A 16233-nucleotide genomic window follows, 5' to 3' on the forward strand; every position below is an offset into this window, starting at 1 on the left:
TAGTAGAGAGAGTAATAGAGAGAGTAGTAGAGAGAGTAGTAGAGAGAGTAGTAGAAAGTAGTAGAGTGAGGAGTAGTAGAGTAGTAGAGAGTGAGTAGTGGAGAGTGAGTAGTAGAGAACGAGTTGTGGAGAGTGAGTAGTAGAGAACGAGTCGTGGAGAGTGAGTAGTAGAGATTGAGTAGTAGAGAGAGAGAGTAGTAGCGAGTGGGTAGTAGCGAGTGAGTAGTAGCGAGTGAGTTGTAGAGTAGTAGAGAGAGTAGTAGAGTGAGTAGTAGAGTGTGAGTAGTAGAGAGTGAGTAGAGAGTGAGTGGAAGAGAGTAGTAGAGTGAGTAGTCAAGAGTAGTAGAGTGAGTAGTAGAGAGTGAGTAGTAGAGAGAGTAGTAGAGAGTGAGTAGTGGAGAGTGAGTAGTGGAGAGTGAGTAGTGGAGAGTGAGTAGTGGAGAGTGAGTAGTGGAGAGTGAGTAGTGGAGAGTGAGTAGTGGAGAGTGAGTAGTGGAGAGTGAGTAGTGGAGAGTGAGTAGTGGAGAGTGAGTAGTGGAGAGTGAGTAGCGGAGAGTGAGTAGTGGAGATAGTAGAGAGTAAGTGGTAGAGTAGTAGAGAGTGAGTAGTAGAGAGTAGTAGAGAGTGAGTAGTAGAGAGTAGTAGTAGAGAGTGGTAGTAGAGAAGTAGTGAGTAGTAGAGAGTGAGTAGTCGAGAGTAGTGGAGTAGTCGAGAGTAGTGGAGTAGTAGAGAGAGAGTAGTAGAGACTTAGTAGAGAGAGAGTAGTAGAGAGTAGTAGAGAGTGAGTAGTAGAGAGTTGTCAGTCAGTGTCAGTCCTCGTCAGTGTCAGTCAGTCAGTGTCAATGTCAGTCAGTCAGTGTCAGCTAGAGCAGCTCTGCTGACCTGGTTCCTCTGGCTCTAAAGCAGTTCTGCTGACCAGGTTCTTTGGGTCTAAAGCAATTCTGCTAACAAGGTTCTCTGGCTCTAGAGCAGCTCTGCTGACCTGGTTCTCTCCCTCTAGAGCAGCTCTGCTGACCTGGTTCTCTCCCTCTAAAGCAGCTCTACTGACCTGGTTCTCTCTGGCTATAGAGAAGCTCTGCTGACCTGGTTCTCTGAATCTAAAGCAGCTCTGCTAACCTGGTTCTCTGGCTCAAAAGCAGCTCTGCTGGCCTGGTTTCTCTGGCTCTAGAGCAGCTCTGCTGACCTGGTTCTCTGGCTCTACAGCCACTCTGCTGACCTAGTTCTCTGGCTCTACAACAGCTCTGTTGACTTGGTTCTATGGCTCTAAAGCAGCTCTGCTGACCCGGTTCTATGGCTCTAGAGCAGCTCTGCTGACCTGGTTCTCTGGCTCTAGAGCAGCTCTGCTGACCTGGTCCCTTGGCTCTAAAGCAGCTCTGCTGTCCTGGTTCTCTGGCTCTAGAGCTGCTCTGCTGACCTTCTGCTGACCTGGTTCTCTCCCTCTATAGCAGCTCTGCTGACCTGGTTCTCTCACTCTAAAGCAGCTCTACTGACCTGGTTTCTCTGGCTCTACAGCAGCTCAGCTGACCTTGTTCTATGGCTCTAGAGCAGCTCAGCTGACCTGGTTCTTAGGCTCCAGAGCAGCTCTTGTGACATGGTTCTCTGACTCTAAAGCAGCTCTGCTGACCTGGTTCTCTCTCTCCAAAGGAGCTCTGCTGACCTGTTCTCCGTCTCTAGAGCAGCTCTGCTGACCTGGTTCTCTCCCTCTAAAGCAGCTCTGCTGACCTGGGCCTAGTGCTCCAAAGCAGCTCTGCTGACCTGGTTCTCTGGCTCTAAAGCAGCTCTGCTGACCTGGTTCTCTGGCTCTAAAGCAGCTCTGCTGACCTGGTTTTCTGGCTCTAAAGCAGCTCTGCTGACCTGGTTCTCTGGCTCTAAAGCAGCTCTGCTGACCTGGTTGTCTGGCTCTAAAGCATCTCTGCTGACCTGGTTTCTCTGGCTCTAAAGCATCTCTGCTGACCTGGTTTCTCTGGCTCTAGAGCGGCTCTGCTGACCTGTTTTTTTCTGGCTCTACAGCGGCTCTGCTGACCTGGTTCTCTGGCTCTATAGCAGCTCTGCTGACCTGGTTTCTCTGGCTCTAAAGCAGCTCTGCTGACCTGGTTCTCTCGCTCTAAGGAGCTCTGCTGACCTGGTTCTCTGGCTCTACAGCAGCTCTGCTGTCCTGGGTCTCTGGCTCTACAGCAGCTCTGCTGTCCTGGGTCTCTGGCTCTACAGCAGCTCTGCTGTCCTGGGTCTCTGGCTCTACAGCAGCTCTGCTGTCCTGGGTCTCTGGTTCTAAAGGAGCTCTGCTGACCTGTTCTATGGCTCTAAAGCAGTTTTGTGGACTCCTACAATCATCCTGACAGAAGCATGTCCTTATCTAATCACTCTGCTGAAACATAAATGCTTATAAACGTTTGCTACGGTCAACTACTAGCACTCTAGGAACCCAGTCACTGTCCATGAACTTGCAGAATGAATTAGGCATTGAGGCAAGCAGTGGTACAGTCAAATGTGAACAATATATGTGGTCATTTAACTCCTTGCAGACTACCGAGTCAGTCCTGTAAAAGTCCAGGTAATAGTCATGCTTGTCTGGAATCACACAGAGTCTGTGTTCACTCCTACAATCATCCTGACAGAAGCATGTCTTTATCTAATCACTCTGCTGAAACATAAGTGCTTATACACTTATCCTGCTGTCAACTACTAGCACTCTAGGAACCCAGTCACTGTCTATGCACTTGCAGAATGACTCAGGCATTCAGACAATACCTAAGCACTTATAAATTAACTGAGCACTTTGTTTGCAGCACTGTCATCATTCTAGTTAATAGTGATGTTCCTTTAGAATGAGCTAGGCACCAACACAAGTACACGTACAATATTCTGTGCACAATCCCTACAAACCTCTAAGCAGATACATACTATTGGTACACTCCACTAAATACTGAAGTAGTACTCATGCAGCCTAGGATACCTCCTATCAGTCTCATGCAGTTAGTCAATCAGCCAACCAGGACGATGTTCTTATTATATCACTCTGTCAATACCCAAGCACTTATGGGGCAGATTTACAAGCCCTCTGCACCACCAGTACGTCACTTTTTGTAACGTAGTGATGGCGCTGGGGACTCCTCCATATTGACAAGGAGAGGAAAAGCCACTCTGCGTGGCTTTTCCTCCTTGAAAATACGACCCATTGAAACGCAGCACTTTGCGTTGTAGGGGCGTTCCATGGGTGTTGCTGTGTCTGTTCACACACAACACCCATGGAATAACACATCTCAAGACTAACCAGAAAGTGTAAATCTGTAGATATGTGTGAATGCTGCGCCACCCTAGAGGTGGTGAAGCGAGGCACAAGAAGGAGAAATGTTTTCATTTCTCCTCGTTTTTTCCTCTTTCCATGCATGCTGCATTCCACAGCACACGTGAAGGAGGAAAATGCCTTTAGTGATTGTTTTTGTGCAGGAAGCGACTACTTCCTGCACAAAAACAATCTCCCCACGACAGAGCTATCCTTTCACCATGGTGCAAGGGTGCCTGCATCACTGCAGTTTGCGTGCTAATGCAAAGGGGGCACAGAATTGCGACATAGTGCCCCAGCGCGGTGCAGCTAAAGGGCTTGCAGTGTCACGCTGCAGCGCTTCCTCATTGATCTGCCCCTATAAATTCACCATACGGTACAAATGCATTCTTTCAGTCAATCATGCTCTACACATACATTCAACCAAACGTTCAGACATTACCATGCAATTATAGTTCTTTTTTTAACCAGATAAGATAGATAAGATAGTTCTGAACTTTTTTTTTCCTTCTATTTTTTTCTTCTTTTTTTTGTCTTTTTTTAATAATTGTTTACTTTTTTTGGTGTTTTTTAAATATTGAACAAAAAAGGAACCAAGTAAACAGTTTGCTTTTGGAATTCAAGACCATTCCCCCCAAAATAAATAAATAAATAAATTTGCATTTGTGGTTCAGTTGAGCTGCACAAATAGCGTCCACTGACTGTTCACCATAACAGATGGTGGTTTTGCACTTAGTGCAGTGCTGCTGCAGAAAAGCAAATTCTTGGCGAATGTCTACTGGTGGTGCTGAAGTGGACGCTCCGGAGGTGCTAGCAATGCCTAGTGGTGGATTTTTTGCAGCACGCCTTATTTCTTCTCGTGCCAGATTCTTCGGATGAATGGTCCGTAGATGTTTATACATACTCGCTGTTCCACAGGAGTATTTCCTGTCACTGCCTCGCGACAGGACCCTGTCACACAGCAAGCATGTGACTTTTCTTGCGTTGCCCTTTTTTTCTCCGGCAGGAAAGGTGAAACATTTCCATACCACTGATTCAGGCCTCTGCTTGGGTGGATCTTCCTCCAAGATATCTTCATCTATAGAATGACGAGGAGCTTGCGAACCACATGCCATTACTCCAATGCAATTTTTTTTTTAAAACACCCAAAAAATCCAAAACCAGCTCTGGAAGAAGAGATGTCTCTCATCAACTGCTCCAAACAGAATAATTAAAATGAGCGGGGTCCTTCAACAATAGTTATAGTGGGAAATGTTATGAACCAATTAATTTTTTTTTTTTTTAAGTCACATGGGATCCGCTCACTAGACGCGACTTCGCGAAAATATATTTAAACATAATATAAGTTTATTATAAGTAGAAATATATTATTTTTATGAATACCTTAGATAATCTTTTGTCCTAATATGTACATTAAGAATATGTACATATCATTTAAAAAATATACAAATTTTTTACAGGAGTCGCGCACCCAGCGTGCCACAGCACGTATATGACGTCACGTGGGGCCCACCACCGCGCAAGCGTGGCGTACCGTAACACGCATGTGTCCTGAATGCGTGGGAGTGGGAGCAGGAGTCGCATACCGGTCGCATAACGGTTGCGCACACCACATAACATTGTACATATATGACATAACTGAAAAAAAACCCGCACTCGTCGCTCACCATGCGCGGATCCTTCACGACTTTTCCGAAATGGTAGCTAGAATATGTGGACCAGCTGCAGTAGATACGCTTTGGGTGCGCAACTCCCCAAAAATTTTTGAAAAGAAAATTATATAAATATATTAAAATACAAAAAAATAAATTACAAATATTTTTTTGCAATATTCAGAAAAATATATGTTTGATTAATAAAATATTTATAAATGTGTGTGTGTGTGTGTGTGTGTCCCTGTCCCCCCCCCTCCACACTCCCCCACATAGCTGTCTTGTGGCATTCACGGCATCTTTAGCCAGGCATAGATCCTTAAACACGTTGCATTTGTGTGTGTTCACTGAAATCAAAACCATACGTTTCATAGACGTTATAGTTAGGAATTAACATTTAAAAAACCTTTGAAATTCACCAAAAAAACATAGGTTTCATGAGTGTTATAGTTAGCTGGACATTTCACTCGTACAAAACCATAGCAATTCCTCCGTTATAGTTAGTTGTGCTAACTATAACTCACGCGCCCGCAATGCACTGCTGATGATGTCACATATTACATCATTCATGACATGGTCAGTGACATCACTGATGACGTGTTGTTTAAGGATCTATGCCTGGCTAAAGATGCTGTGAATGCCATGGAAGCCACAAGACAGCTATGTGTTTGGGGAGGCACATCTACTGGTACCAGCGCCCACAAACTGGAGCGCTGGCTGGAAAGGTTTATCAGCTGCCACTCATTTTGAATTAAAGCAGCGTACTGCGATTTCTCTGACCCGCTAACATGAGGAGGCAGGGAGATAGAAGAAAAGGAAAACCTCCCCATCAACCTGCCAATCCCAGATGAAAATCTGAGCCGGGCACCCGGGGAACGGGGTGGGCCAATGCTGTGTGCATAGTCTTAGCAATTAGAGAACATGCAATCCTAGCCACCAATCTTGGGCTGTTCCAAAACGTATTATAACATGCAATTTAGCAACAGCTCAATCACTGCGGACATGACAGTGAGAGGGGCATTAGAGCACTCACGGCTTTATTATCTGTCCACAGAGTACTGGGCATTATCGCTGACTCTGGGGAGGAGAAGCCACTCCCACTGGAGCCAAACACTGCCCCTTCCTTCAGTCATCATCAGCTATCAAAAGACCTGGGAACGGTGTACTCCCTCCCCCTTCAAGACCCTGACAAACCCCCACAGGTGCTCAGCAAAGCCCATTAATTCTGGATTTAAAGCACCTGTGAGGTGACTACTCCCTCCTCTGACTGGCCACTAGCACCACGCACACACGCCAATTCACTCATCTGCTGTCAAAACACTGTTGGTAAATTAGCACCCCCCCCCTTACAGACCAAGCCACCAGGTCAGAAGGGGGCCACGTACAAATTTAATGCAATTGTTACTACAATTTTGTATTGACGCTTAAACATCAATTCGACACAGACAAAGCAAAGCACTTTACTCCTGTGCTTCCCACCCAGTCACTCTCAAAGTACTACCTGCGTCGTCTTTCAAAAGAATCACGCGGCTACTTTATGTAAAACGTCAAGGCACTGAAATAATGAAAAGAACGGGAGGCAAATACACCCAGTTTCTTAACTGCAGGTATGTCATTCGAATATTTAAAAATAACAGAAAAGACGAAGATACATATATTAGTTCTTGTGCCGGCATGAGGCAAAGTCAAATCAGTACAGCCTATAAAACGCTGATAGTACTGAAAAGAGCATTACCAGCATGTCCGAGGAGCTTCACTACACCACTTTCTCCCTGAGTACTTGGGGTGTTTTCATCTTTCTGTTTGCAACTATATTCCACTACTACCAAAATCAAGGGGGCAGGTGGGAGGCAGAACACGGCCAACGGGAGGGGGCAGCGGGAGGGGGGCAGGAACAAAGGGGACGGGAACACGGCCAATGGGAGGGGGCAGCAGGAGGGGGGCGGGAACAAAGGGAACGGTAACACGGCCAATGGGAGGGGGCAGCGGGAGGGGGTGGGAACAGGAAACTAACGCGACGAAGCTTCCCGCACACCGGCTCCTGACGCAGCCTTGCATCACCCATACTGCAACTGTTGGTGCTTCATACAGTAATGCAACCCAAATCTGTTAAAAGTCTGGAATAGAAAAGACCAGTCTATAGAATCAATACCCTGTTCACCCATGTTATGTTGGAAAGTTATAACTGTGTATGAATTGGTTAAGTAGATAGACTACATCAAATTCGTCATATAAGCAGGGAGTGAGAAAAACCCTGGAGCGTGCTATGAGGGAGCTCAAAATGATGGATACATAAGTATTATGTCTTTTCTTATATCTTTATGCATCCTCATGTCCTACGATGTTATGCAATTTTTTCTTTTCCTTTGTGTATGTAAAGCGCTCTGATACCCACGGATCTAGCTAGCGCTATATAAAACTTTATAAACAAATAAATAAATAAAATGTTAACGTCAAGCAGAGATGCGCGACACACAAAAAAAGTGCGATCTGGCGGACGAAAACTGTAGTTGGTGGCCGCTGCTTCCGGACTACACTAAAGTCAGTTTGCCATCAACAGCCAGTCAAAACTAAGCTAACAAAAGCAATACAAGCATTCAGCAAATGGCAAGCGGCAGGAGAAACTACCGGCCACTTGCCAACATATATAGATTACTTTATGTCTCGCTGAGACAGCGCATGCGCTGCCAAGGCGAGACCTAGAAATAACCAACATAGTTTGCTCTGACTAACTGTTTGATAAATGCTGTTACTGATCTCTCCGTTTGTCCATGGCAGCAATAAGTGTGGAAGAAAGACAGTCTATTTCACTTGCCCTAAGCAGAATAAAATTTAAGACAGACAAAAAAATGTATACAAATCTTAAGTAGCAGTGTTTTCTCCTTTCTTTTTTTGTTCTAATATACAAAGTAACATTGGTGGTCAGCCTGTTTCGAGGTGCAGCTAAATTTGGTAGATTTAATGCATCAACAAAAAGAAAAAAGGCCAGAGTCAAAAAGAATGCTGAAACGTAAAACCAAAGGCTCCCATGTCCAACTTGCATACATTTAGATATTTGAGATGATGTATGAAATCAAAAAGTGCACTTAGAAGTCAACATAAATCGTATATTTTCAGGTGTGCTTCCAGTCCACCAGATATAATTTGGAGGGTAGTTTGCACACTCAATAAACTACTGGAGTAAGCACAGCGAAATGCACAAAGCGCTATATACGTGAGTGTATATTATTTATAATTTTTTTTTAAAGGAGTAATCGAGGAAAAACATTTTTCATATGGGAAACCCCTTCATCTAAATGGGGTGTGCCCTTACCACTCTAGAAAAAGAACATATCCCAGTTTCTTCCAAGAGTAGATCAACATGTGTCATGGGTGGGAAATGCCTTGTGTCGGGCCTGGCTATTTTTGCATAGTTATCCCCAAACCTTTTGCCTTCCTCCTGTATTGATCTGACCCATTTATTGATGGTTTTTGGTCACTGGGTACTTAGCCACTACTGACCAGGGCTAAAGTGAAGGTGCTCTGTGTCTAAAATGTAATGGTAAATTCATGATTGGCATATTTACTTTACTAGTAAGTCCCCAGTATAGTGCACCAGGGGTGACCAGGACCTGTGAATCAAACGCTACTAGTGGGCTGCAGCACGGATTGTGTGACCCAGATGAGTAGGCCTGCAAACATGTCTCAGGCCTGCCACTGCAATGTCTGGGTGTGCAGTTTTAAACTGCCATTTTGACCTGGCAAGTGTACTCACTTCCCACCTTCACTTTTACTACATGTAAGTCGCCCCTAAGGTATGCCCAAGGTAGCCCCATGGACAGGGTGCAGTGTATTTCAAAGGCAGGACATGCACTGGTGTGTGTGTGTGTTACATTTCCTGATAGTGAAATACTGCTAAGTTTGTTTTTCACTATTGCACAGCCCATCTCTCCCATAGGGTAACCTGGGGATTGCCTTACAATATCTTTTAATTGCAATTTCCCATTGAGAGCAGATTAAAGTCCACATTTGTAAAGCGCACAATCACCCGTAAGGGTCTCTAGGCGCTGGGGGCCGTCGGGAAGATTAAGCGAGCTATTGCCCAGAGTCACATGGTGCTGGGCTAACCTGTCGCCGGAGCCGGGGATCGAACCGTGGTCACCAGATTCCAGCGTCAGTCGCCCTGGCCGCAGCGCCACACCTCTCCCATTGAGATCTAGAGTTTGAGGTCTCTGAGCTCACAATTTCTTTTTGTCAAGATGGTTTTTGAATTGTAAGTTTGAAAATGATACTTTTAGCAAATGGCAATTTTCTATTAACCATTCGGTGCCTCTGCCCAACTGCAGAATACGTCTCGGTCTGCTGAAAGTTAGGCTCTTGTGCATTTACTGGAGACAGTCACACAAAGGGAGCTGATGTGTTCCTTGCATATCCTGAAGGGCTATTACCAGGTTGATAGGCCTTCCTCAGCTAGAGTGGCGGTGGGAGGAGTTATCAGTGACAAGTGAATAGGGCTGTGCCTGCCCTCATAGAAAGCTGTCTCTACCCCTCTGTAGAGTGTCTGGAGCCAGGTGAGGGAAAGGTAGGGTCTTGGGCACTACAAAGTTAACCTTTGAAGTTTGCCTATTTCAAAGGTAGAAAGGGGTAGAAGTATTGGACCTTGACACCCCAAAATCAGAAAACTTCTGGGTTGAGGACATTTTGCCAGGAAGAAGAGCTGGATGCTGCAGAAGAAAATGCCACTCAGCTTGTTGCTTTGCTGTGCTGGCCTGCTGCTTACTGTTTCTGTCCTGGGAGCAAAAGGACTAGACTTTGCTTGCTGTAACCTGCTTCCAAGGTTTTCCAAAGGATTGAATTGAGCTTGCCTCCTGTTAAGAAGCCTCACGGCCATCAAAGACTTCATCTCCTAGTATCTTCTGCTGGGAGTCCTGGCTTGCCAGGTTGTGTCAAATCCAGTTACTGGGCCCTGGGGAGTGCATTCTGGTGATTCAAAGGAGAGAATCCACGCATCAACTCCCAGTGTCTTTCCTATCCGATGCACCGCTGCAAAATTGCCACTGCCAGTACAGGATTGTGGTCCCCGCTTAACGCAACGACCGCGTCTTACACCGCAGGTCCCAGCTTTCTACTGCGACGCATCAAAAGAACCGCTACAGCGTGAGCTTCAAACACAGTACGTGACCCATCACTCCAAATCCAACGCAGCGCCTGCTTCATCGATGTGGAATCAACACATCGCAACAGGGCTAACACAACATTCCTGTGCACCGATTTCTTCATCGACACCACACAGTAGTCTTGTGTCTGCAGCTGATGCATACATGCAGTAAGGAACAGGCGCATCACCTCCCCTGCTTAGCAGGAAGGAACCAACGCATCACTTTCCCTGGCAGTAAGGAACCGACACAACCCCTGCTTTTTCGGCACCTCACTTCCCCTGAGCCTCGCACCGTCTTTGATTTTTGACGCCCCTAAGGTCCTTTGTCCTAATCACGCGCATCCATTGATTTCTATCGACTAAACTTGCTTAACATTTGAAAAGTGGTATCTTGACTTGTTTATGTTGGATTTTTGTCATTTTGGTCTCGTTTTATTCAGATAAATATTGGCAATTTGTCCACAATGGTGTGGACACATTTTGTAGTATTGTTACTGTGTTTGTACAAATGCTTTACACATTGCCTCTGGGAAAAGCCTGACTGGTCTGTGCCAAGCTACCAAGGGGGTGAGCATGGGTTATCTTAGCTCTGTGACTCCCTTACCCTGACTAGATTGAGGGTCTCCACTTGGACAGGGTGCAAACCAATGCCAACTAGAGTCCCCCTTTCTAACATCTAGCTAAACTGAATAGTTAGGAGATTTGAGTTTGAAATTCCCAATGATCCACATTCTGTCTTTGCCTTTTTACCTCCTCACATTCTATTTTGACCTCCTTTTATCACCAAGTGTTTCAACATTTCCTTCTTTTCATCATTTAATTCAATTCCTTACCTCTTTATAGATGGCACCTAGATAGCAAGAAATAGTGACACTCAAACAGGTCAGTGCGAGTGTTCCGCCTCTTAAAGCAAATCTTCTAAATCGAAATTTATACACTTGTTGCAAACATTTACAAACTCTGAAGAGGATCTCATGTGCTGAAATCCTGATGGTGCCTGGGTCTGTTTTTTATCCTTTCGAGTTAAAAACATGGCCATACTTAATTAAGCTTACACTGGTTATCAACTGCATTGAATGTATGGTTAGTGTATAAATATGTCCATTATGTCCTAAAACAATATTTGGGATTGTCTAGTAAAAAGACATGTACAACCGCTATTTTACCAGTGACGCGCTACTTTAAAAATATCACACAACCTTTACCTTTTTTTTGTAATCAGCCATTTATTAATTTTTAGTAAACGCTAAACACACCAAGAGAAGTAAATAGGCCCCAGTGTGGTAAATCTCAAAATAAAATGTATAATTTGAAAGAAAAAAAATAAAGAGCATAGAATGTGTTAACGAACGTAGCAGACTACTACTCTGAGATATATATATATATATATATATATATACACATACATACATACATACCATACACATACATATACTAAGTTGTGCATTCAAAGTTTAAAATATTGTTACATTCAGTGTAACTGCAGAATTTCTTCCCATCACAAGAAATGAACAGGCATTTAGGCTGGACACAAAAGGCCTAATCCACAAAAATGTAATATTTAATTTATTCAATATCACTAACTTTCTATGCTTTATACATCTGGGTCGATTGTATCAGAACACAAACATTTTAAAAAATCCTCACAAACCTACTCATGTAACACCTAGGTTTAAAGCAGATTTATGACTTTGTATAGATTAATAAAAATCCCCACTAGTAGTCTTGGAATTTTTTGCAAGTCCTACAACTGTGCATGTGCTTCAATTCCTCTACACTTACTCTTAAGCACTTTTCAAAAGTTAGAAAATTAAAAAGAGTAATTTGGAACAAGGATGTGGAATTCATGTAGCCCGACTCCCAGGACATATTATTTTGAGTCAAGGGGCAACAAGTTTTAATGTGTATTTTGTCCTTGGGACAAGTAGTTCTAAACCCTTACAGCACAAATTCTTTGGCTGCCAGTTTACAGTGACACATTATGGATCAGGGAAGAGTAATGTCTGCAGTTAAGGTAATATTTGTATCCGTGTGTTAATGCTGTTCAAACTTGTTTTCATGGTTCATTAATGCAAAGCCTTTATTATTAGGGTGAGCGCTATAAGTAAATGTTGTAAGCTCAGACTATACTACTATCAGTGGTTCCAGTATAAAAATATTAACACACGTTTTCAAAGTTTAGCAATATGAGGCTATGTATAATGCTCCCAGAATGCTCTCTGATTGGATGTAAATATTTGCAGAGCCATGAAAGCAAGCTTGAGGAGTCTTTGCTTTCAAAAGGAAATGTTCACAAAAAAATGCAAGTAGGAAAAAAAACATTTGGCTAAACTACTGTAACATTTTAAGTACCATTTCTTTGCAACATCATTTTGTAAAACGTGTTGATGTATGCTAGCATATCCCAAAGATATTCATAACGGAAAAATCAGTGTAACCAGTTTCAATAAGATTGTGAGAAACAAAAATAAACATGCATTGGCAAAGTCAGCAGGTCTGAAATCGATTGTCAGCGTTTTGGTTTTGTCTATGTCTGACTTGGTTTGGCTTGGTTTTTGTAAAACCAAATTGGTGTGGGAGCTGCCGGTCCCTCACCATTATAACAAACATTGGCAAAATTACTTTGTGTGCTGATATGCTCCTTGGGAAAGAGCAGAATGTGGTCACTCACAGCGAAGCCAGCCGATAGCGAGAGAGATGGAATTTTAATAAACTCAAAACGCCATAGTTAACTGCGGACCTTATTAGGGGCCCAATTATTGCAAAAGTGCAGCCATAGTATATGTCCTTGTATTAAGTGCAGCTATACAACTTTTGTGAATTCACAAAAAGTGACATAAGTTCGGACACTCACCCCGAGAAACCGGTCACAGGATGCTTGTGAAGACCTGGCTTGGCAGTTCAGGCTGGACTGTTCCCGTGAGGCACAGGGTCAATACTGATTTGCATTTAGCTGGGTCTGAACTGAGGGAGCAAACTGAGTTTAAGAATGATGAGGGATTCAACGCAGATCTGTGACATGAAAGTTAGTAGGTGTGCACAGACTCCAAATGGCATTCCAACCCTGGAACTATTGATTACCACTACTTTCAGCCCCAGTATGTAGATATGCGGAAACGTGGCAACATAATGGAATGGCTAGTATTCAAACCCTACTATGGTATGAGTCTGGTATAATCAGAGAGGCTTCATCAGAGGTCTTATTTAATGAGATTGCTGGCGTCAATGTTGCTGCATTACATGGCACAAAAGGGACAATTGGATGTTGTTACAGGACCAGTAGATTTGTGAAGCAACCAGCCCTATGAACAAGTAGATATTTTACTAAATTCCACATCCCTGTTGGAAGTAGCACAATATGTTTTTCCTCTGCTAGGAAAGTATTTTTTATTTTTTTTATGCAACATTCTTCACACCTACGGAGGTGCTACCTTCTAATTCCTGGCCGTAAACATTCTTTTGTGTGTGAAAACCTAAAACATTATGAGTGCTCAAATGCATTTTGTAAAGCTACGACTAATCACCCACTTTCATGAGCAACTTTCAACTTATTGTCAAGCAACATCCAGTATACATGCTGAGTTTCCATGACCATGGTAATATGTTTAAACAAATTGCATACATAGCTAAGCCCCAATTCTGTGGAGTTTATGGCAGCAGATGACCTTTTTCTACCTAGGTTTAACTCTCTTGCACAAAAGGTTTGTGCAATGGCCCTAAAGCATGGAAGAACATTCGGAAAAGCATTTGGAATTATGCCATAATGAAAGATCTGAGACTGTGCTCACCTTCTCCGCTTCCTCTTCTTCCTTCTCCTTCTTTACCTTTTCTTCCTCTCTCCGCGTTTTGATCAGATCAACTATTTCATTAAGTTTTTCCTGAATCGCAGAGACTAAAGTGAAGATCATTACCATTCCCAGATTCTCCTCCACCTGTAAGAAGAAAGATATGCATAATTTTCATCACAAGTCAAATAATGTTTTTGGATACATTAAAAGAACAAGCAAGCAATGGAAAAAGCTTTTACTGTGTGAAGGATAAGTAGTACTCAGCATCTGAGTAGGTGAGCAAAAACCTTTATAAGCTAAATCCTTAAGTCACTTTTTGCATAGTTCTTTCTGCTTTAATTTATTTAGGAAATAAAACAATTTTTAAAGATACTTTTTAGTCACAGTCAGCATTAAAGTACCTCATATGGTGGAACAAAATGATGCTAATGTAAAGTTAACAGAACCATTACCATGCTCTTAGCAATGTGTCTTTAATGTGAACGTTGTTTTCATGTTTGACTCTTCAGTACTACAGGGAGATGCATGAGGCAGACGCTGAGGAGCACAGCTTTCCTTCGTCTGTGAGAGTCCTAACATTGCAGGTTTGTCTTGGTATTACAGCAGATTATGGTTTCAAACACAACACTTTAGAAAAGAAACGTGTCATTTGGAAAACATCCTGCTTACTAACTTCTTTGCAGCAAGTTTTCAGGTCCTTCATTAGGCTTAATAAATGTTAGGCAAATCCAAGTATCACAAAGAAAAACTTGGTAGAAGGTGGCAACTCAGCAATAATAATTTAGGACTCTTCTGGAGGAAACACAAATCAATCTAGTTTCCTCTGCTCAATTTCCATGAATATAAAAATAATTGAGGGTTAGGATGTAAGACTTCTCTCTTTGGTTATACAGGTTCACTTTGCAAGGCAGCTTAATTAGAACACTCACAATGCTTGGCCGGAGATACAAACAAAACAAGAGAATATAAACAACCCAACTCTTACAAGTGCTTATGTGAATGTTTTTTTTTTGTAATGAATCGAGAAGCATCTACAGGAGAAACAAATAATTTTCACATAACTGCCCGCAACAACCTATTTAGGAGTTGAATTCTGTTACAACTTGAATTCCTAAAATGCATCCTTTCCCCTGGTTACCCATTCCCTGCTGCTCACTCAGTAGGAATGTGATGTGTGTGGAATGTTAGAATGCTTGATGATGTAGTGGATTGTTTTAGTGCCTGCTGGAGGGGAAGAGAGAGAGAGACAGTTGGTGTGCGGGCTGAGCAGCATCCTTGCCGATCCTGGTGAGGCTGAACTGCTCAACTGCCTAACTACCATCCTGTAACCAAGCTTAATAAACCTCTTACCTACAACCTACTTCATGGCTACCTCTGGACTTCTTTTGGATTACATCCGATTCTTTATATTCCTTGTGTTGTTACACAAGGATCAACTTTGTGTATTGCTCCTGTAACACTTACACCTGATGGAGGGTACTAACAACCTGAAGAGCTCTAAGTCCATTATACAAGAAGCCCAAATACTGTCACAAGAAAAACAGAGAAGAATAAAATGTCAATCAAATACATAACAAAAACTGTTTATTTCTAAAAGCAAACAATCAAAGTGAAGTTATCACACCTTATATACTACCATAAGCATAGGCTCATGCACACAAGCCAACAGACTGCAAATGTTTGCGCTGGGACTACAGTCATCAGAGAAAAAAGAGCTTCACCGAAGAAACAGATTTAATTTCTGCCAGAACAGCTTCTTGCAGATACAATGAAGAATATGTGCTGCTCCCACCATTCCAGCTCCTCCCACGATACAAGTTGCTAAGTCATTTGCCCAGTTACGGAAGATTCTGTGCATTTGCTTTGAAATACTTCAGCTGAATTAGGTGGAACGGCAGGCTACAATTTTGTCTAAACCGGTCTAGGCCTCAAAGACGAGCTTGATGTCTCTGGAGTCAGGAAATAGCACCACAAACGGTGGAACTCATGAAGAGACAGCTGTGACTCCTTGAAAGACGGGAGTATCTCCTTTGTTTTTTTCCATACATTTATGGTGGAAGAGTGAAGAGCTTTTCAGGGAAGCTTCCCTTGTAGACCACTTGCTCTGAATTGGATGTATGAGTATGGGCTCTTAACGATGGGCAATTGCCATAAAAGCTTTGATCTCATGCTCTGTAAGAGCCTTGATGTGCACCTGCACATGCTGTTCATCAACGAACATAGGTGGCATGAGAGTCAAAAACATGGAGGTGCTTTTTATATTTAACACGTTCAAACCTATGAAACACAGAAGTTCCACTAAAAGATGAGGACGTTGGAAGTCGAATTTTTTGATTTTTTTTTATGGAATTCGTTAACAAAATCCATAACTAA

General features: G+C 43.0%; 1 protein-coding gene across 1 annotated transcript in view; it reads right to left on the reverse strand.

The window, feature by feature from the left end:
- The window catches only part of RWDD1 (RWD domain containing 1), a 130977-nt gene that overhangs the window by 62456 nt on the left and 52288 nt on the right, over nucleotides 1–16233 (reverse strand). The window contains exon 4 of the mRNA XM_078648532.1: nucleotides 13861–14004. Within this exon, the coding sequence (XP_078504658.1) occupies nucleotides 13861–14004 (144 nt within the window). The remainder of the gene's footprint in view (nucleotides 1–13860; nucleotides 14005–16233) is intronic.

Source organism: Lissotriton helveticus, chromosome 6 (genome assembly GCF_964261635.1).
Source record: "Lissotriton helveticus chromosome 6, aLisHel1.1, whole genome shotgun sequence".
Taxonomy (NCBI): Eukaryota; Metazoa; Chordata; class Amphibia; order Caudata; family Salamandridae; genus Lissotriton; species Lissotriton helveticus.